We start from the raw sequence: 21,633 nt of genomic DNA on the forward strand, positions 1-21,633 counted from the left end.
GCTAAATAATAAAATACTATTTTATTCTTACTTACCATAAATATTGGTAAAATAATAGTATTAAAATCTTGTATACTTATCATTACGATCTATTTGGCTTTGTACGCAGTCAATAAAGTTTGTGATTATATTCAATTGCAGTTGTATGTTCCCTTTTAATCACGAAAAGTATATTTTTGGTATGATTTCTAGTTAAGTCAGAAATAATTAAAATAATAAATTTCTTGTAATTTAATTTTTACTTTAAATAACATTTCCTTATCAAAGTCAAACTAAAAGGCATGAGGATTGATGCATTGCGCTAGCAGATATACGGGCCCGCCCGACCGGCCCAGCTGAGCAGCCAGTGCAGTAGTTTATTTTGGGGGCCCAACAAATTTCCGGTTAAAAATTGACTAACAATTTTTGTTACGTGCTATATTTCCAAATTGGACCCAACATTATCAGTAAAATGAAAAAGATGAAACGTTAGAAACTCCTAAAAGTAAAAAAATAATATCCAAGTTCGTGCATTATTGTGATTATTAAAACTATTGTAATTAAGAAATTTCATACGCATTTTATAAATTTAATACATAAAATAAATCCGTGCAAAATATTGATTTGACAAATACTTTGAAGGTCTATGCTTTATTTTATTTATTTTTTCAACTATTCGGCTTTTGCCAATTTGAATAGGGCTGATTTGTAGGAACATAAAGCTAAGTAGGATACAAGTCCAAATTTTTGTTTTTGGACCTTATCCGGGCCAACCCTTTTTAGGCAGAAACAGACAAAGCACGTGTTGAGCGTGTGGTGTGATTTAGTATTTTTATTATTCATTTATGCAAAAACTACCACCCAACTATACCATTAACTCCTCTCAAAAAAGAAAAAAAAAATTATACCATTATCATTAATCATATTTATAAATTTATTGAATAGAAATACTGTCCAATATATCGAAATAATTATTATAATTTATTTATCGTTATTAATAATATATATATTTATGATAAATGTGACAAAGTTGAGACTAAATTAAAAATTCTTATACTTGAAAATTGTAAGTATACATTAGGTATTTATCTCACTTTAAGAATTATAATATAACAAGCTTGATATTATATTTTAATTTTAATTTTATCGAACATGTGTATATTTATTTTATTTTATATGACATTATTATAATGTGTTTCATGCTTTATTTTTATATTAATATATTAATCAAACTTATGCATTATTTAATTTATTAAAATATTGATAGCATCATTTAATTGCTGCCTTGAATTTTTTTTAAAGGAAAAGATTTAGATGGATTAAATTGTCAATTTATGAGATGTAGAAGGGCGCTTTTGTACATTTAAGTCGGCCTGAAAAATTCCCTTGTCGTTATCATCGAGGTGCCGTAGTGGATTTTGCCAAGTCAATAATTTCAGCCAAAACACGTGTTCCCAAACGGCCCCTCTAACCAACAAATCAAAGGGACATAGGGATATTAATTTGTTTCTACCTCCCACGTGAAAAATATATTATATGAAGAAACATATACACTCATCTTTCTTTCATTTAATTTGTTTTTTTTTCAAATAAAAATAAAATTCCATAAAACCCTTATGAAGGACACCACTTAAATCATACTCTTTTTGTTATTTTTTTAAAAGTGAAATATAGAATCTGAGTTGATGTATTTTTTTTAATCAAAAGTGATCGACAATTATTTTTTGAATAAATCGAGTTTAATTATAAATATCAAATATTTGTATATAACAACTATTGACAACTATAACAATCATATATAACCATCAACATCACATTACTACATCTAATTGACAACTATTATTAATATAGCACAACAATTAATATTTAAAGTGGAATAACATATCATACATTGACGGGGTTCGAACACATAACCTTAAAATTGCTGGACCTCGTTGACTGTTGTATGATTTAAATTTTGAAATTTTGGATTACACATCTCCTCTAGTTATATATTTTGGCATCACTATGGACACTAGGCCTAATAATAGTCAATTACATCTTAATTGCATCAATATAAAACATCATTAAATTTAAGACAATAGGTGGCCACAAATAAAAGAAACAACTTAATGAAATAGTACTAGACTGATTCCCACATTGGTGAAACTTTAAAGTTTAAACTAAGTATCCCATCTTAATTAAAGTTTTTATATTATTCATAACTTATTAGTATTTACTCAGGAATTAAATTTTGTCAAATTATGAAGGTGTCTACAAAGATATATGAAAGACGGTAAATGTAACACACAGACATTTACGTTGCTTCAAAGTTCTCTTATGACCACAGTTGCTCAAACTCGTATTCCTACTAGAATAATTTTGTATGAATACTTTATTAGAGCGTCTTTAAAGTACTAAAAGGACAAGAAAATATATTGATAAGTTGGATCGATCTTATGTCCATTCTCTCGTCTGAATAGAACTCTCTCATGGGATTGAAGGTTTTCCTTCTCTTTACTGTTTGAGGTTGTTGATTTCAAAATCCTCTTATTCCACCATGGTCCATCTCCCCTTGTCACTTTCCTGTTCTTGATTCCAGTTTTTAATCCACTCACCTACGTACCTCCTGTCACCTTTTAAAAACCTTATTTTTGGAACTGTTTACTGATATCTTCTCTAATTTTGATGCACCTTGGTTGGTTATGGGAGATTTTAATGCGGTCCTATCTCAAGAAGAAAAAAGATGAGGGAAACCTTTTGCTTTTAGCTCTAGAAACTTCATGGGGAATGAACTTGAAAACTACAATCTTATTGATCTGGGTTTCTCTGGTAATAAATTCACCTGAATTAACCAAAGACTTGGTTTGGCTAATATTAAATCCAGATTGGATAGGGGAGTGACCAATGCAGATTGGTGCCTCATTTATCCTCATGCCCTCATCCTGTACCTTCCAGCAATTGCTTTTTACCACTGCCCAATTCTCCTTGATACGCATCCAAATTTTGCAAAAAAAAAAAAAAAATCGCGGTCTTTTTGTTTTGAGGATATGTGGTACAGGATTTTTCTTATGAAAATCTTGTTGTTGACGATGATTGACATTGCAGGTTTCCCTATGGCTTGCCTCCAAAACAGGCTAAAACTCTTTGATTTGAACATAGGAAACGAAACAAAAAAAATGTTTGGATAGTGCCACGACAGAATCAACCTTATCAAGCAGAAAATCGAAGAAATACAAAGATTAGCATCCTCCAAAATTCCTGGACCATATGGTTTCCCTCCCAGTTTCTACAAAAACTTTTGGCACATTGTTGTAATCAGATTGTTGAAGCTACAAGGTCTTTCTTCACTTTAGGCCAAATATACCTAGCAAATTGTCATACCTATATCACCCTTATCCCAAAGAGCCCCAAATCAGCCATTGTTGATAAATTCCATTCTATCAACTTCTGTAACACCACATATAAAGTGATCTCCAAAATTTTGGCCAACTGAATTAAGCTATATCTTGATAAAATCATCTCCTCATTCCCAATGGCCTTTGTCCCTGGGAGAACGATTAATGAAAACTCCATAATCTCCCATCAAGGGCTGGCAAGATGATCCTTATTAAGAACGTTGCACAATCTCTCCCCGTGTACTCAATCTACATCCCTCCTCCCAAAAATATTATGCCAGAAAATGGATGCAACTGTGCAAAGGTTTTGGTGGAAAACTGACACGGAGGATAGCAACAAACACCTTTTGGCTTTCAAATCATGGCATTCCATTTGCCAACCAAAGAGCAAATGAGAATTAGGATTCAAGAAATTCTCCAACTTCAATAAAACCCTCACCGCAAAGATCGCATGGAACATATTTAAAAAATCTGACAAACTCTGGTGTAAGATTATTTGTGCAAAATATTTGAAAAATGGCATAAGGTTGAAACCATCATTGCAGGTTCAAGGAGCACATGGATATGACAGGACACGGTGAAGTGTGCAAAAATCATCCAAAAAACGGGAGCACATGGTCTCAATTAATACAGCTACCAAAATTTGGGAAGATCCCTAGATACCATCAATCCAAAATTTCACCCCTGTCGTGAACAATGCAACCACGCCTTTTGAACCAGTGTATGTCTTTGAGTTGATTGATCCAGGTAGCCTCCAATGAAAACTTGACCTTCTCCACCAATTGTTCACTGCAAATACCATTTCGGAGATTCAAAAAATTCAAACTCCAGTCACAATGGAACCCCTCAAACCGTATTGGGTGCCCTCTAAGTCATGAAAGTTTACAACCATAACGACATTCCAAGTTATCCAACGGGCTCTTCCTCTTGATAATGAAACTAAATTGCTTGAAATAAGGATTTGGAAGCATGATCTTCATAACTGCTTGAAAGTTTTCATTTGGAGAACTATGTTTGACACAATGCCAACAAGAGGTAAGATTTGCTAAATTTTCCAAATTCAGGTCGAAGACATCCACCATCTATTTCTGTGTTGCCCTTTCTCGGAAGATTCTGGTTACTCTCTAAATAGCAACTGAGGTTACACTCTTTATCCCAGTTGTCGATTAGAGAGTGGTTCCTCCGCATTTTCAAACCAAACTCCAGTTTCTTCCCAAATTGCTCGATCCAACAATAATTCATTACATGCTGGGTCGTCTCTTTGGAACTTATCTGGAAAGCACATAATGATCACACTCATGGAAAGCAGGCAAAATCTCCAGATGAAGTGGCACAAGATATTAAGGATAAAACAGAGGAACACCTGAGAGCAAAATTCACTCGAAAGGTAAAGGACCAAACGAACTGTGAACACACCCCCACAGGAATGGATAAAGGTAAATTCAGACATCGTCTGCAAAGAGGATAAAAGTGTTGTTGCTTTTGTCTACCACGACCATGATGGATTTCTTCTTCATGCCGAAGCCTTTGAAATCTTTGCAAATGACATCTGCAGAGTTACGGGCAATCAGATTTGCAGTTGTAAAAATCCATGGAGCAAATACAAAAAGCCATCATCGAGTTTGACTCAGCTGTTGCCATCAACTAGATCAAGAAAAATCAGATGGAGTTAATCGAGCAGCCCAGATTGATGTCCAAACCACCTCGACAATTTGGGAATGCAGAGCAAAGTTGAATTTTTGAAAAATACCTAGAAACTGTAATGGATTAGCCCATGGTGTCTCCAAATGGGCACATGTGGCCAATTAAGATGGCCTAATCCCACCCCCTGTTCCTTCTTGATGTTTTTTGTGAGAAGGGATCTAACTCCCTCGAACGTTGCGTTATTAATGCGAGCTTACCAGATAAAAATAAATTGGATCAATATTATAAATTAACAGTCTACTTGTTTATATTTTATTTTTTATTTTTATTAAGAAATACATTAATTTAACACTATAAATTAAGATAAAATATAATTTTATTAATTAATTCAAATGTATTCTCATTTTAAATGAAAATTTATCCAAGCTGTAGTCATAAATTTCCAAAAATATCATGAATGTGATCCATATTTTGACTTTACTTTATAAGTTATGATCTACATTTTTCTAAAATAAATTATTTAGTAAAATAATTCATATTGATTTGTAGTTCTATGATAATTTAAAATATTAATCATTATTATATTGAATTTAGATTATATGTTAGTTAGTTGTTTTTTTAATTTATAACTAAAATGAAATATAGGTGTTGGAATTTGAATACCTGGAATTTACAATTATATTTTTTGAGTATGGGAGATATTAATGCAATATGATTTTCTATAAAGTTATATCCATTTTCTATTTTTTTTAATTGGATAATATTTTAAATTTCAACAAAGAATGTATCACAAAATGCTTTTTTTGTCAAATCTTCATCAATTAAAAAAAGATCTGGAAAACAATAAAAGAAATATTATATATAATATGTGTATATGAATGCATACATTTCTTGATATTCATTTTTAATACCCATTATGTTATACCCTTTTGTATCCCCCCATTATGTTTATAATGATAATAGTTATGGTGTATTTTGTAACCACAATTTTGGTGGTCTATATATACCACCATGTATTTCATTTGTAAATAACTTTTGGAGAGAATAAAAAAGTGATTTGAGGAAATCCGTTTTCTTTGTATTCTATTAGGAGTGATAGGCCAATAAACTTATAATTTTTCTAAGTTTATAATAAGAAATAAATTAATTTTATCTCTCTCTGCCTTCTTATATTTCCACTCTCTCGCCTCAATTTATGAAAAAGATAATTACACTTTCTTGTTATGAGGTTTGGTGTAATTGTATACAGATCCCCTATAGTTTGAAAAATTATATTTAGTACTTCTGAGATTTGCTTTCGTCTAATAAATAAGTTCTTATATTAATAAAAATTCATCGAATCTGCTAGTATTTAAAAAGAAAATTAAAAAATTATATTTATCTTAAATTGACTTATTACTGACTTAAAGTAGGTCAAATAAATTTTTGTATGATCAAATTATCCTCATATCTTTTTACATATTAATACATGTGAGGAGGTATATATTTTACAATTATAAGGATAGTTTAGTCCAAAAAATATTTAATTTACAATAAGTTATTAATAAATCAATTAAAGATAATTACCAATTTTTATCTAATTTTTTTTATTAATATCAATAAACTCAGTGAATTTTAATAAATAAAAATTTATTTATTTGATAAAAACAAACTTTAAAAATATTAATATAATTTTCTAATTCATAACAAATTTATGTGGAATTATATCAAAACTTAGGAGGATCCAGTATAATTATCCTTTATCTAATTTCAGGAAACAAGAATTTAGGCCCTCTCTCTCTCTCTCTCTCTCTCTCTTAAAAAGAGGCAGAGAGATCTGGGGTCCTTTCTCACTGTACGGTCCTGTCAAAGAAGGGTCTCTCCTAAAAATCTCCGCCTTAGTTTTCTTGCTCATTACTGGTATGTACTGCCATTTCACTTGCTTTTCATCCGAGTCCCCTTAGTTCCTCTGCTCCTTCGCACTGTTACTGCTTGTTTTTTTATCCCTTTTTATTGCGCTCTCACCCCCTTCTTGCTTGATCTGTACTTATCTGGATCCTGTAAGGTGAATTTGGTTTATGTTATTCTGATCGACCAGAATTGAGTGTTTTGATTTTTTTCGGTGTTTTTCCGGGATTGATTCACTGGGTCAACCGTTTTTGTTTATTATTATATATATATGATTGTTTTTTTTTGGCTGAAGTTGAATTACTGCGTGTGACGTGTTCGGTGCATTTGTTATATGTAACTGCATGTCGATGTTGTTGATTCTCTGTGGGTACTGTTTAATATATGATTTTTTTGTCGTGTTGGATTCGATTTGCTGTTAAAGGTTTAAAAGTTTGATTAGTTGATTTAATTTTTTCGTATCAACATCATTCAGATCCCTTTCGGTGTTACGAGCAAACGTTGCTTCTTTTTGATTTGTGGCGGTGGTACTTATTGGAAGTTGTTTGTGGTTGTTTTCCGTTGACTTAAAGATCTATTCGTGGAATTATAGTGTAGTTGAGTTTTTGCTGTCAGACTCCGCTGGTTTTGCTGTGAAGTTTTGATTCATTAAAAAATTGGGGATTTGTAGTGTTATTTGGTGAATGCTCTGATGATCTATTCTTGTAAGGCTAAGTTGATTTCCAGTAACATACAGTTAGTTGTTAAGATTAAAAAATTGGTGGATCTGAGTTATAGATGAAAAAATTACTCCAACGATTGTTCTGTTCATGATTTCATACACTCTAATAACTATTATTTGGATTCTACTTCAGGGTTTGAGATTCTACGGCGTTCTCTTTGCTGTAGCATTTATCCTACACCATGGGCGTCGAGGTTGTGGACTCTAACTTGCCTGTGATTGAAACTGGGAGTGAGGCGAATATGTCAGTGGCCAATGAAAAAGTGAACATAAAATTTGGCTCCCATGTTGTCGATGAGCCAGTGAAAGGGGAAGTGAATAAAGTTTCTGAATCCAATCTCCCCAAGGATGCTGTTGATGAATGGCCTGAGCCCAAGCAGATACACTCCTTTTATGTTGTTAGATATCGGGCACTTGAAGACCAGAAGCTGAAGGCCAAGCTGGATGTTGCTGAGAAAGAGTTGCAGAAAAAGAATCAGGCTCGATCACAAATTGTGGAAAAGATAAGGGCCAAAAGGGTAAGCTATGGTATTTTCTATTTTGGGTATGTGTGGAGATATCTTTTACATGTTTGCCCGTCTCAAGGTGGTTTCTAGTGACTTCCAATCTCATTCCATGACTTGGAAATCTACTCCGAGTTAGATTTTCTCCGCTGCTGAAGCTAAACAACTATAGAAATATGCTGCTGAATAACATGACTGCATTGCACAACTCTTCAATTTTAATATGATGGACAAAATTTGATTTAATTTTCCAAATTCATTTTTGATAAAATTTAACCTACCCAGATTACTATTGGTTTTTGAAATTATGATCGTAGGTTTTCTCCCCATTCCAACTACTTGCATCTAGCATTTCTATATTTTAACATACTGACATTGATATGATGTGCTCTATGAACAAGCTCATATAAACATTTTAGCCTATGTTGTGGAGCTTATGCAGCTCTATCTCAACAGTCATACTCTAAGGAGATGAAAAACTGACGTCGGACATTTTGGTTTTTATTTATTTCAGATACCACGTTCCTAAATATGAATGTAGCTTATGTAAAGTCCAAAGTGCAGTTTTGTCTGTTGAATGTGGTCCAGAATCAAATATTTCCTGCCCCAAAAAGGGCATTTTTGGAAGACCACTGGACCTTTGTGACTGTTTCATCTTAAATCCTTAAAAGTACTCATGCTCACAAGCTTATAATGTTGGACGGAGAAAATCTCTGAGGATATAGTTATAATTTATGAAACAAAGGTTGTTTGTAGATAAACCAAGCCTCTTCAGGTGCATGTGTAAATTATCCTTGAATTAGTGTATCAATTGTATGTTTTTAGTTTATAAAGATGCATTGCTGATTGCAAACCTTTAGCATCGGATACAAGCTGGCATGCAGTTGGATATTGGTTTTTCTAGGATTTGAAAGTGCAGTAGGTAACTGCGGGAAGTGCTTGCAATTGATATAGGTTATAGGTGCTTCATTAGACAGGTCATAATATATCAAGAGAAAAATCACTGTGATAGATATATTTTTGGTATGCTATGATCTATTAATTTTTTCCTTTCCCTGGGGATTTTGCTACTTGTACACATTATAGAGTCATTTTATTTCTGAATTTTTTTTCCACTTGCTTTTATCAAGGTTTTCCATATTTTCCTGTCAACACTTGTCCATCTTTCGACATAATCATGGTTTCAAACAACTGGTGCGTGCAGTTCAGAATTATGGAAAACATGATGAATGAGACTAACATGTTTTGCAGGCCGATCGATCCCAGATAATAGCTCAAATAAGGTCTTTAAGTGTTGAGAATAAACAGTTCAGGACAATCATGGATGAAAAAAGAAAAGAAATGGAACCTCTCCAGCAGGCTCTTGGCAAGTTAAGAGGTACTTCTGGAGGTAGAGACAGGGGTTCGGGTGTGTGTTCATCTGAGGAAGAACTCAATGATATTGTAAGATTTTTTTGTGTATATATATGTATATTGTTATATTTGGAGTGCTTATCACTTTTTTATTGGTTCCACACATATGACATACTAATTTTTTTTTGTCATTGGAATTTATCAGATTAAAAGTTTACAGTATCGGATTCAGCATGAAAGCATTCCTCTCAGTGAAGAGAAACAAATCCTAAGGGAAATTAAACAACTTGAAGGAACAAGGGAAAAGGTTATTGCAAATGCTGCTGAGAGGGCAAGGATTCAGGACTCGCTGGGTGAAAAAGAAGTGATTCAGGGTCAGGTCAAAGTAAGTTGCCTGTCATGTGAAACTTCTATATCGGTGTTTTTTCCAATAATCTGCTGGCGTGCTTTACTTTGTATTAACTGGTAGTCACATAACTATGTCATTTCAGTTGATAGGAAATGATCTTGATGGAGTTCGCAAGGAAAAACAAGTCATCCATGCAAAGCTTAAGCAGCTTGATGAAGAAAAACTGGCCTTGGAGAAAGAGATCAGTGTTTTAGAAGGGGAATTGACAGCAATTACAGAAAAGAGGGACAAAACTTTCGAAACCATTAAGGAGATGAGGAAACAGCGAGAGGATGGGGTATGCTCCTTGATTTTATAGTTATGCAAATATTACATTTTTCTGGTTTTATATACAGTTTGGCGATGTAACTAAAGTTTATGGTAAATGGATTAGGTTCCGGTTTAACGACCAGCTACTAATGCTAAAGACTACTAATTTGCTGAACCATTGGTCAAATTATCTTCTTGCATGTCATATTGTTGTCAGGATGTTTTTCTCAGCAATTTTTTACTCCAGTATCATTAGATGATGTCCAAATAGTGGAAAAACTCAAATAATGTCATTCAACGTGTCATTTGAGCACTGAATCGCTTGCCATCTGGATTCTTCATAGCTTATGGCTTATAGTTTCTTATTCATTTGGGGTTGAAATGCCCATCTTCTCAGTTTGTGCAGCTTAATGAGTTTGCTGGATGTAGTTAATTCTCACTTCATAAAATATGGTCGATTTGTAAGATTCGCAGGTTCACTATAATATTTAGGAACAAAATTCTGCGACCGAAATTGGTGGTGGAAATTGAATCAGTTTCCAGCCAGCCATCTTTTCTTCTTTATGTTAAGAGAACATTGTAGTCAAGTTATACATCTGCTTTAATCTTGTCATATGATTATTTTTTCTGTTTTTTCAAATATGTAGAACTTCTATTGATCTTTGATAAATTTAGACCTTAACATATTCTCTTAGGCATTTATGACACAAAGGCATAAGTTAAATGTAATTACTTGCAGAATTCCCCGTTTTACCAAAACCGCATGCTCTTGACCAAAGCTAAAGCAATTGCGGCAAACAAGGATGTGGATGCCTTGAAGGAGCTTTCAGACACAGAGGTTTGCTGGATAATTTGCTTTCTTGAGTCTCTATTTCTGTGATGATCTGTCACAAACTGATAGTCTTGTCCATCCATTTCCCCTCCCAGGTTGAGAAGTTCATGTCCCTCTGGAATAGTGATAAAGCTTTCAGGGGCGACTACGAGAGGAGAATTTTGTCTTCACTAGACATGAGGCAGTTGAGCAAGGATGGCCGGTTAAGGAACCCAGGCGAGAAGCCACTGGTGCAACCGGAGACATCAACGACATCTGAAGCTGAGGTAGTCAAAACGAGTGCAAAACAAACCCCCAAAGAGAATGCTGTATCCCCCGCTCACATTGATGCTTCATCCGAGCAAAAAGTTCAGAAAACAAAGGGTGCTAAAAACAATAAAGAAGGAAATAAGAAAACTGAAACCACCTTGGAGAAAATTGACAAGGCAGACGAAGAGGAATTCTTTACTACTGTTAAATCGCAAAAGGAGTCTCTTCCCAAGAGGGATGAAGTTGATGAAATGAAGTTGAAGGAGCTGAAGAGACAGGAAGAGATAGCAAAACGCAATCAGGCAGAGGAAAGGAAGAAGAAGCTGGCAGAGAAAGCTGCAGCCAAAGCAGCAATAAAAGCCCAGAAGGATGCTGAAAAGAAGCTCAAGGAAATTATTGCCTTTTACTTTCTCTTCACTCTCTTGAAATTAGCATTTTGGTTATGATCTCTAAACTTAAGTTGCCCGTCTTTAAATTTGTTCAGGAGCGTGAGAAGAGAGCAAGGAAGAAGAACGGAGCTACAGCTCCTGCTGAGGAATCTGAAGAATCAACTGAAGCTGTTGCAGAGGTTGCTGAAACAGAGAAGGTGGAGGAAAAAATTGAAACTCCGGCACCACAAAAGAACAGGGATCGAAAAGAAAATACCATCAGGCACAGGGGCCGCCCTAGAGGTCCGGATTCACTTCCAAAAGCAATACTTAAACGCAAGAAGGCAACAAACTACTGGATTTGGGCTGCTCCTGCTGCTTTGGTGATTCTTGTACTTGTGTTCGTCGGCTATAACTATCTTAGTTGAGGTGGTATTGTGGATTGGAATGAAGATGGGAAACTTCTCTTTTTGGTAACCTGAGAGACAGGCTCTATATTAGTAAGCATATGTTTTTCCTTTTTTTCTTCTACCCTTCTGTTTCTTGGCATCCCATGACAAGCGATACTCAGACTCATAATGTTGGTAGAACAATATAGTTCAATAACTCTTTACTGCTCATAAACTACACATGTTATTTCAATTCTCCAGTTTCCTTTTGGGTTTGGTCTTTTGAGCTCTGATTGTCTTATTTGTTTACATACGTTTATTTGTGTTTGAATCAGGGGGCAAATTAGCGTATATCAATAATTTTCTGCAATTATTTTGCTATTCAAGTTTCATCTATTCGTTTTGATTCTGGGCATCCACTAGTTTATTTGCAGTTGGAGAAATACGAGAAACAGATTAAAATGTCGAAATAGCGTAAAATTGGAAATTGGCTTTTGAAACTAAAATCAAACATCCCAAGAATTTAACGGTAATAGTGTAAAAGTACGAAAAAATCACCCTTGCAAATTTATCGAAAACTCCATTTCAGTTCAAATGTAGCTTTCATTTTGCAACGAGGGAGTATATTCATATACACAAGGGATAACCACTGAACAGCACAGGCGTTATTTTAGCTTCAAAAGGCTAAATTTTTCGATATACATGCCTTATTAGATTTATTAATTGAACATGTGGCGTCTCTATATTAAATTACGTGAAATTATTTCTTTTATTCTACTTCAATTCTCCCTCATTTTTTCTTTACTAGTTAATTCCAAGATTTAGATGCCCAGTTTCTCATCCCGCCCCATGACTTTCAGTTTTATGCCATCTTGCGCTTGGTTGTGCATTTCAAACTTTAATATTTAGTATCAAGATATTAAAAAATTTTAATTCAGGTCGGATTTGATTAAACCTACAGTGTGATTGACATACAGTTTAGGGAGATTGACTAATCACATGGCAAGTGTATCACATTTACTTTATAATTGATTTGGTTCAATCAAACTTGATTTGAGTAAGAATTTATACCAAGATAGTTTGATTTTAACATAGGTAATTAGCATAGGGTTCTTGCAGGCAATCAACATAGCAATTTGGACATGGCTACATTAATTGTCTCCTGCTATGAAATATTCAATTTGAATCATAATTATACTCAAGGAACAAGTCGGTTACTGTAATCCCATTGCTGTGTGTAATGAATCAGACTCACGCTATCATAATTAAGCCACGGTATACAATCATAAACGAAAATCGATTCAATTTTATGCCCTATTCTATGGAAATCGTATAGTCCCTACAATCTTGATAGTGTAGTATCTGCAAGTATAATTCCTTCATTATGAGCTTCACTTAAACTATAGTGTCGCATTTACAAATCTAAACCTGAGATAGAATCAACCGAAACATGATGACCAAATTCAGGGAGTAAAAAATGGATTACATTAATTATATCTCCTGTGTGAGGTACACATGGGACATGAACGCAAAATCTAATGTGTATCATAATCTGTATGAAACCAAAAACTTAAATCGCACTTTACAAACACAACCTCTCCCCAAAAGAATAATATTTTATACCTCCTTCTTCTCATGTCTTGTCATGCATACCCACAGTACCCGTACTCACACCTAACCCCACCAGGGCACCTCTTATTGCACTTCCCACAGTTGGCCGTGCTCCACAGCACATTGGTGCAAACTCCGCCGCAGCACCGCTCCCCCAGCCCGCACTTGCGCCCGCAAATCCCGCAGTTGTTCCGGTCTCCGAGCACATTCCGGCAATGCTTCTTGCAGCAGTAAAGGAGACTGCTCCCGTTGTTCGCCGACACCCCATTGCACACATAAGGGTTAGTTTTCGCATCGCAACTCGTTCCTTTTTTGATCTTTTTCACGCTGGACGCCAAAAATCTGCTTCTTCGCACACTAGAGTTTGCGAAGACCGAATCGAGCACGTACTCTTCGTCTTCGTCCTCGTTCTCTTTATATGATGCGGCACGTTGGGAATGTAGGGCGAGGAGTAACAAGACGACGACGGAGAGACTAGTTGTGAGCTTGAGCATTGTCAGGGTTTTGGCCATTGTGGCTGTAGTGTTGGAGTGTGGATGAAGGGAGACGATTTTGTGGGGGTATTTATATATACGTATGAAGTTTGGGGGTTTGGGATGAGAAATTAATCAGCATTTTAAGGGTCACATGCATGTTCACCCTTTTTAGTGTAGGTTTCATTTTCTATTTTAAATTGTTATATTTTTTAGTACAACCACAACTATAACCATCATATATTAATTATTAATATTAAATAATTATATTTCATTAATAATTATTATTAAAGTCGAACAACATTTATTATTAAAGTAGAATAATATCTCATACCTTGAGGTGTTGTGATGTAATTTACCTTAAGCGATATATTTATAAAATTTTACCTTAAAATAGAGGGTGTACTTTTATTTTTGTTAAAGTATGAAACTTTTGTATAATTAAATCTAATATCAAAAGAGTATCCACCCAATTTATTCTACACTTTTAATGAGTTTAATTTGTGATAGTCAAAGTAGTGCAGATTCTCTGCCTAATTTTTGTTTTCATGTGTGATTAAATTATAGAGTGGACCACTAAATTGGAACTTTTAGAAGAAATTGAGAGACAAAATGAAGCTGACTTTTGAAGAGGGTTCTTGAGCATAATTCAAAACTCCTTGTGACAACCAGTTTTTGTTGATTTTCTACCCAAAAGTAAATGGGAAAATTGATATTAGTACATTGACTTAAAATTAATCTGTTAATTATTCCAAGTTGAATAAACCAACTTCAATCATAGTAGTAGACGTCTGTACATTTATTAATTAAATATCCTTTAATTCATTTTTTTCTTAAACCCAAAAAAAAAAATGATCAGAATAATAATTTCAATATTTTCCTCTCACCTTATTTCTCCATGCATGTTCCTTTTTCTTATCAATTTTTTTATAATTTTTTCTCTTAATCCCATAATTTTTTTTTATATACTTGCAGAAAATGTCTGCGACGATAGTTAATGTAATTTAAAAAGAAGGGCAAATTCAAATAATACTTACTCCAATGGGACCGATATGATGTGTTCAAATTTGATTGGAATACATATATAAAATGATATTTTGGCAGGAAATGGCAAATAACAATTATTGAAAGTGAAGGTGATGTATAGGAGGGCTTGGTTTTACGATAGGCAAAACCAGTTATGATTGCTTGACCCTGAAGGCGTGGGGCACACGAGGAAGGATCCCGTTTTGCGCCGGATTACCCGACCAACACAACATTGTCTCTCACAGCTTCCCATGTTAGATCCCTGGATTGTTCACAAATAAAGTTTTAATTTCCCCGGATTATATATCCCAGGAAGAAACACATATGATTTATAATTACAATTTCATTCAACGTTTTCTTGGATAATTTCATATTGCCGACGAGTTTAAATACTTAAACTCCCATTTTGTATAATACTTGATGAATTTTAAATTCAATAAATACAAAGAAAGTTGAAATTCTTTTCTCAAATATTTCGACTCATATGTAGTAAAAAAGAAGTTAAACCACCAGTTATTGTCGCCTAGTGGTTAAGGTTGAACTTTACCACCTACAATGCGAGTTGGAATTCTTGTTGAGACGTCTGGTGGGATTAAACGTATGTTTTGACATGTGTGCTGATTTTTATGTGGTTGGATGTTGATTTTTTACAACATTAAGTAAATTATACTGTTTCTTGTGTGTGCACATGGTGCAGAAGCAATTCTCTGATGTGGATCTATAGCGTGCCTTACTTGCTTTCCCATTTGTATTAAAAAGTTAAACTAGAATTCAATCCCATCAAAGTATTGGCTTCATTCCTTGTCAATTTTTATAAATGTCGGAAATTGGAGGTTTGGAGTTTGAACAATAAAAATCTGAGGCTACAGATTCTTGATCCACTGGAGCCATGATATAATCATCAACCCACCGACCACCCAAATCCAACACTCCCCCAAACCAAAAGAATAATAATGATAATAAAAAAAAAAAAGAGGGATCCAATGGTTTGAAGTTTGACTTATATATCTCAATCACATGTTACATTAGCGTGTTGACTATCTTTGTCTGGCTCGCGTTAGATCCTTCTGCGTAGAGTTGTCAGATATAATGCTCATTCGTCCTGTCCGTGTGAATGCTGCCAAATGCGCTTTTTGTGTGATTGGAGTTTTGTTCTACACGTTTTTTGACTTTTCGAAAATAAATGGAGAGGCCGAAGCACCCCCCATGTTCTATGATGTGCAGTGTGGCCATATATTGTGAGTTATATAGTATAATTATTTCTTTTACTTTTTATCACAAAAGTATAATTCTTTTCTGATTTCCTTATTCCACGATTTTCTAGATTTTAAGATTGATTTGAATATCGTAAAACTAGTATAACATAAATTTAATGCTGCAAAATGCCTTTATGAAAAAATTACTCGAGTTCATTAAGGAGCATTTACAAGGCCTGATAAGGATGGATTGAACCTCAATCCACCTTTATTCGTGGTTTAAAATAAAAAAAACAACAGCGATAGTAATCCATTAGGTATAAAATAATGGCTCATAACTGTTCCAACATTGAAAACGTGATTGTATAATTCTGCCCAATCCCACATAATAGTTGTGTTTCTTCATGGCTTTTGGTTGAAATATAAATCAATTTATTTAGGTTATTAAATGAAATGACAAAAATTAGCGTATTTCAGAGTAACCTTTATGTTTTGGTAAAATATATCATATACACTAACAATCCTTTGTCTAAAGTCTTACAATTCAGTTGTGAGTTTGGATTCTATAGATACAAGTATGTAGACTATTTTAATAGTAGTATTTTTAATTACTTTGAAATTGTCGACTGATTAATAAATATTGATGTATTATTTACTAAATATTATAATAGTATGTTAATTAATTTTGAATGTATATATTTAATATATCATAAACTTTTCAAGATTCACTTGGTGTCCCTATTTCAATTCAAGGCATGGGCTTCTAGGCAATTTAATTCGATTCAGATCAAGTAAAGACCCAATAATCCAGCAGATGTGGATCCACATCTAAAACAATTACCTAACCATCTAATTATGTTTTTTTTTTTCCTTCTTTTACGATTTATAAATGGTATTTTGAACAACTATATATAATAGTTATATTATTTTAATATAGTATTACAATTTATTTTCTTAATGGATGACAATATTTACACCGATACGAATTACCTCTATCTTTTAAATAATTATACATATACTCAACAAAAACTTTAATATTATTTGTACAAACCACCTACATTTTTTAAAAAAGTTATACATATACCCTAAAAAGAGCATCAACAATTACACAAACTACCCTTTTTCTTTTAGCTATTAGAGATAATTTCTATAATTATAAACAAGATTGGAGTGATTTGTATAAATATATCATAAATTGTAGTGTGTAAATGTAATTATCCCTTTTCTTAACCATGACACGTCCAATCATGACTTGAATGTAATTCACAATAAAATTATATGTACGATTAAAAAAAGGTTTTAGTGGTTCGATTAAATTAAATTATTCTTGTTAAGGATATTGTGAAATGCAAATTTAAACAATTAGAATTATTGGGTGTTTGTTTAACCTTAGGATTGAGCATGTCAAACTTACATTTTGAGTGTAAATATAATTTTCTTGTACTGTTTTTCAATAATTATTTTTAAATTAAATTCTATCAAAATCAATAAATACAACTATTTTTAATCTAATTATTTGTTATGCCTATTAAATATTATTTTAGTATTTTTTATTAACCTTAGAAGTAAAATAGGTTCTATACTTCGTCTATAATGCATTTGAATAATTAATTATAAAATTATACATATATATTTTATAACAAATTTCTTTAAAATTAATTATCTTATAATCAATTATCTTGCAATCAATTGGGCTGAGCTAACTTGCTGAGCAGATATGGACTGGGCCCATTAGAAGGCCCATCTATCATCAAACGGCTCTCCATACATCAAAATTCAAATTTGAACGCTCCGATTCTTTTCCCCCCTCCACCACCGTCACTCTTCCTCCCCAATGGTCACCTCCGGCGCCGGCACCACGGCAGGCACTGAAAACACCGACGGTTTCCTCAAAACTCCCTCCAAAGCACCTTCGGGTGAAAGTTCCGCTTCCAGGAGACAGATGCAGAAGCAGCAGCAGCACCAATCCATGAATACTTCTAACAAGTCCGCTTTCGAATTTAAGAAGAGATTCGAGGCCTATAATCTGCTGCAGGCCGCTGCCGTTGCGTTTGGGGAGAAATTCCCAATTCCAGAGATTGTCGCTCTCGGAGGCCAGTCGGATGGTAAGAGTTCACTGCTCGAAGCCCTCCTAGGGTTCCGCTTCAATGTGCGGGAAGTTGAAATGGGCACCCGACGTCCACTTATGCTGCAGATGGTTCATGACTCCACTGCTCTCGAGCCGCGATGCCGGTTTCAGGTCCTGTACATTCCTTCCTTATTTGTCTTAGTTTTGTGTTTGGAAGAGTTACAGTGAGGGTACATTGCTTAAATTTATAGTGAATTTTTATACATGAAATGCGAAGATTTGGATTGTCGGTGAATCTTTTCTTGTAAGCGAGTATTTCCAATCCAATTTCTTTGGTTCAATTCCTTGATACCACACTCTATGCTAGGATGTTTAGAACTTAAAAAGTTGTTTTGAGCTCGGTTCTGAAATTCTTGGTGAGGTAGTAACTGCGAAGATAAGTAAAGTCTTGGGGGACACTATGTGCTCGCTTTTTTTTGCCTTGATGAATTTGATTTTGCATGACATTGAGGCTTCAAGTATTTTGACGTTGGAATTTGAATAAATTTCTTAACAGTTTAATTTCTTCTGAGCCAATATCAACTTTTGTGTTGATTTAAGTGTAGCTGTTCTAATTTGGGCCTAGAGGAAGCTGACGTAATTTATGCAACAGGAAGAGGAGTCTGAAGAATACGGGAGTCCTATTGTATCATCTACTGCAATTGCAGATACCATAAAGTCTCGTACTGAAACACTTTTAAGGAAGACCAAAACTGCAGTTTCATCCAAACCAATTATAATGAGAGCAGAATATGCACACTGTCCTAATCTCACCATCATCGATACTCCAGGCTTTGTTCTAAAGGTATGCAATGAAATCTAGACATTAGAATAGATAGGTGACGTTTTCATTTTTTTCCTGAAAATTTCTCGTGGACTCAATTGAGAGGTTGAAATAACAACAGGCAAGGAAAGGTGAACCTGAGAGTACACCGGATGAAATTTTGTCAATGGTGAAGTCCTTAGCTAGTCCACCACATCGCATTCTTCTGTTTCTTCAACAGAGTAGCATTGAGTGGTGCTCGTCTTTGTGGTTGGATGCTATCCGTGAAATAGATCCAGCCTTCAGACGCACTATCATTGTTGTCTCCAAATTTGATAACCGCCTTAAGGTATGCTACTTTATTTGAGGATTTCCTAGCAGGCCAACAATAGTAATTACTGTCAAAGTGTGATCAGCATAAAATAGTGAAGCTTTGCAAGTTTGCAGGATTCATCCTCTCCATCATGCTGCTGCATGATGTTTTTTTATTTCTTTTTTGTATTATTACTGCAAGATTTACTCTGCCTTTAGTGTGAGCTAATTATTTTTTGGGGAAAACCTGAGAACTATTGACCATACTCCATAATAGCTGGAATGAATTAAAAGTTAATATTATTCAGGAGTTCAATGACCGTTGGGAAGTGGATCGCTATTTGAGTGCAAGTGGATACCTTGGGGAGAACACTCGACCCTTTTTTGTTGCCCTGCCAAAAGATAGAAGCACAGTTTCTAATGATGAGTTCCGTAGGCAAATATCTCAGGTGGATGCAGAAGTAATGTGCTATCTACGTGATGGTGTTAAAGGTGGATTTGATGAAGAGAAGTACAAATCCTACATAGGTTTTGGTTGTCTCAGAGATTATTTAGAATCTGAACTCCAGAAGAGGTACAAAGAAGCTGCCCCTGCCACGTTGGCTATACTAGAACAGCGCTGCAGTGAAGTGACAGCTGATTTGGCCAGAATGGAGGGCAAGATTAAGGCAACTTCTGATGTCGCTCATCTTCGCAGATCTGCCATGTTGCATGCTGCTTCTCTCTGCAACCATCTGGTGTATATTTATATTTCTATTTGAATTTTTCATTCTTCCAATCTGAGCCTTATGGTTCATGATGTTGATTTGGATATGAAATTTAACATAATGTTTCTTGTAATTGAAAAAGGAAGCACTTCTTGATGGAGCAGCAGATCCACCACCGGAGCAATGGGGGAGAACAACAGAAGAAGAAAAATTGGAGAGTGGTATAGGTGGTTGGCCTGGTGTTACAACAGATACAAAGCCTCCCAATGCAACTCTTCGTCTTTATGGGGGTGCTGCATTTGAGAGAGTGGTGCATGAGTTTCGCTGTGCAACATATTTCATGGAATGCCCAGTAGTGTCAAGGGAGAAGGTACTTTCATCAAAGTGAAGTTTACTTTCATCAAAGTGAACTTTTTCTTCTGTCTGAAACTTGGCAGTGTAAACTTTCATCCAATCTTTTGACAGGTCGCCAATATCTTGCTTGCACGTGCTGGTAGAGGTGGAAGTAGAGGACTTACAGAGGCAGCTGCAGAGATTGCACGGGCTGCAGCTACGTCATGGCTTGCTCCTCTTCTCGACACAGCATGTGATCGGCTTGCTTTTGTTTTGCGCAATCTTTTTGATATTGCTATTGAGAGAAATCGCCATCGTCACTCAGGATGTAAGTTCAAAGCCATATTATGTTTCCTTCATTTAACAGTTTCTTAGAGGAAAAGTCTTCTTATGGTTGTTTGTGGAATTTACTAGACAGGATTTACGTGTAATATGCACTCTCAAGCTGCTACTACTATGAAGTAATGTGATAGGCCGTCAGCTGTTGGCATCCCCATTATAATAACTTAGATCTTGGTTCAGTTTCCATAAAGTACATGAATCCACTCTGCTCCCCATGAATGTTTGTAACTCCAGTCAAGCTTTTGAAGACCCCTGCTGCTTTGGTTTTAGAGTTAGGACCATCCATGAGCGTCTGAATCACAATGATCTAGACAGGAAACAGTGTCATGAAACTTACATTTCTTTTATATGTCCACCTTTACAGTTATCTAGTAATGCACGTTCAATGCAATTAGAGTAATCACACAATAATTCCATTTTTACATCTGATAGTAGTGATAAGATTTTGCAGTATTGTGAGCTGAAGCTGAATTTTTAATTTGGTTGTTTTTTAAACTTCTGCAAATTTGAGATAGTGCTAGTAATTGATTAAATAAGGGATGATATCTGATTGTTAAAGAGAGACAGGAATTGCGGATAGTGGTACATTCAAAATGTTGGCATTATATTCATATTTGGATCTGATTATTTTCCTCCCGTCCCTAGCCCTTTCCTTTTTCCCTCTCCCCCTGTTTTCCTAAGAATCAAGAAGAGCAGGAAAACTAGTTTTTCTTAGCTGATTAATTGACTTATTCTTTCATTTATTTTTTAAATTCTGTAAAGATGATCTGCAATCTGGTGACATGGATGGGTATGTTGGTTTT

At 34.6% G+C, this 21,633-nt stretch overlaps 3 protein-coding genes and 1 long non-coding RNA gene across 6 annotated transcripts in view; 2 read left to right on the plus strand and 2 right to left on the minus strand.

Annotated features, from left to right (window-relative positions):
- On the minus strand, window positions 3,715-5,258 carry LOC110012117. The gene is made up of 2 exons (XR_002287225.1): window positions 4,720-5,258; window positions 3,715-4,628 (listed from the first exon to the last, which is right to left on the minus strand). It is a non-coding gene; the product is annotated as an uncharacterized LOC110012117 (long non-coding RNA).
- LOC105165391 (proton pump-interactor 1) lies at window positions 6,744-12,240 on the plus strand. 3 transcript variants are annotated; one of them, XM_011084385.2, is made up of 8 exons: window positions 6,744-6,899; window positions 7,742-8,126; window positions 9,363-9,554; window positions 9,670-9,849; window positions 9,956-10,150; window positions 10,862-10,960; window positions 11,050-11,592; window positions 11,688-12,240. In XM_011084385.2, exons 2-8 carry the CDS (start codon window positions 7,791-7,793, stop codon window positions 11,997-11,999), a joined length of 1,857 nt encoding a protein of 618 aa, XP_011082687.1. In that variant the 5' UTR covers window positions 6,744-6,899; window positions 7,742-7,790; the 3' UTR covers window positions 12,000-12,240. The 3 variants fall into 3 exon arrangements, with proteins under 3 accessions (XP_011082687.1, XP_011082688.1, XP_011082689.1); XM_011084386.2 differs by lacking the exon at window positions 6,744-6,899 and adding an exon at window positions 6,907-7,044; XM_011084387.2 differs by lacking the exon at window positions 6,744-6,899 and adding an exon at window positions 6,907-7,039.
- LOC105165809 (protein GRIM REAPER) lies at window positions 13,423-14,194 on the minus strand. Its single transcript, XM_011084972.2, has one exon. The coding sequence runs from the start codon at window positions 14,081-14,083 to the stop codon at window positions 13,604-13,606; it is 480 nt and encodes a 159-aa protein (XP_011083274.1). The 5' UTR covers window positions 14,084-14,194; the 3' UTR covers window positions 13,423-13,603.
- The window catches only part of LOC105165810 (dynamin-related protein 5A-like), a 6,523-nt gene continuing 2,990 nt past the window's right edge, over window positions 18,101-21,633 (plus strand). Inside the window, exons 1-7 of the mRNA XM_020694236.1 lie at window positions 18,101-18,505; window positions 18,987-19,178; window positions 19,279-19,485; window positions 19,757-20,185; window positions 20,298-20,525; window positions 20,621-20,816; window positions 21,065-21,120. Of these exons, the coding sequence (XP_020549895.1) occupies window positions 18,101-18,505; window positions 18,987-19,178; window positions 19,279-19,485; window positions 19,757-20,185; window positions 20,298-20,525; window positions 20,621-20,816; window positions 21,065-21,120 (1,713 nt within the window). The remainder of the gene's footprint in view (window positions 18,506-18,986; window positions 19,179-19,278; window positions 19,486-19,756; window positions 20,186-20,297; window positions 20,526-20,620; window positions 20,817-21,064; window positions 21,121-21,633) is intronic.

This window comes from Sesamum indicum, linkage group LG6 (assembly GCF_000512975.1).
Source record: "Sesamum indicum cultivar Zhongzhi No. 13 linkage group LG6, S_indicum_v1.0, whole genome shotgun sequence".
Lineage (NCBI taxonomy): Eukaryota > Viridiplantae > Streptophyta > Magnoliopsida > Lamiales > Pedaliaceae > Sesamum > Sesamum indicum.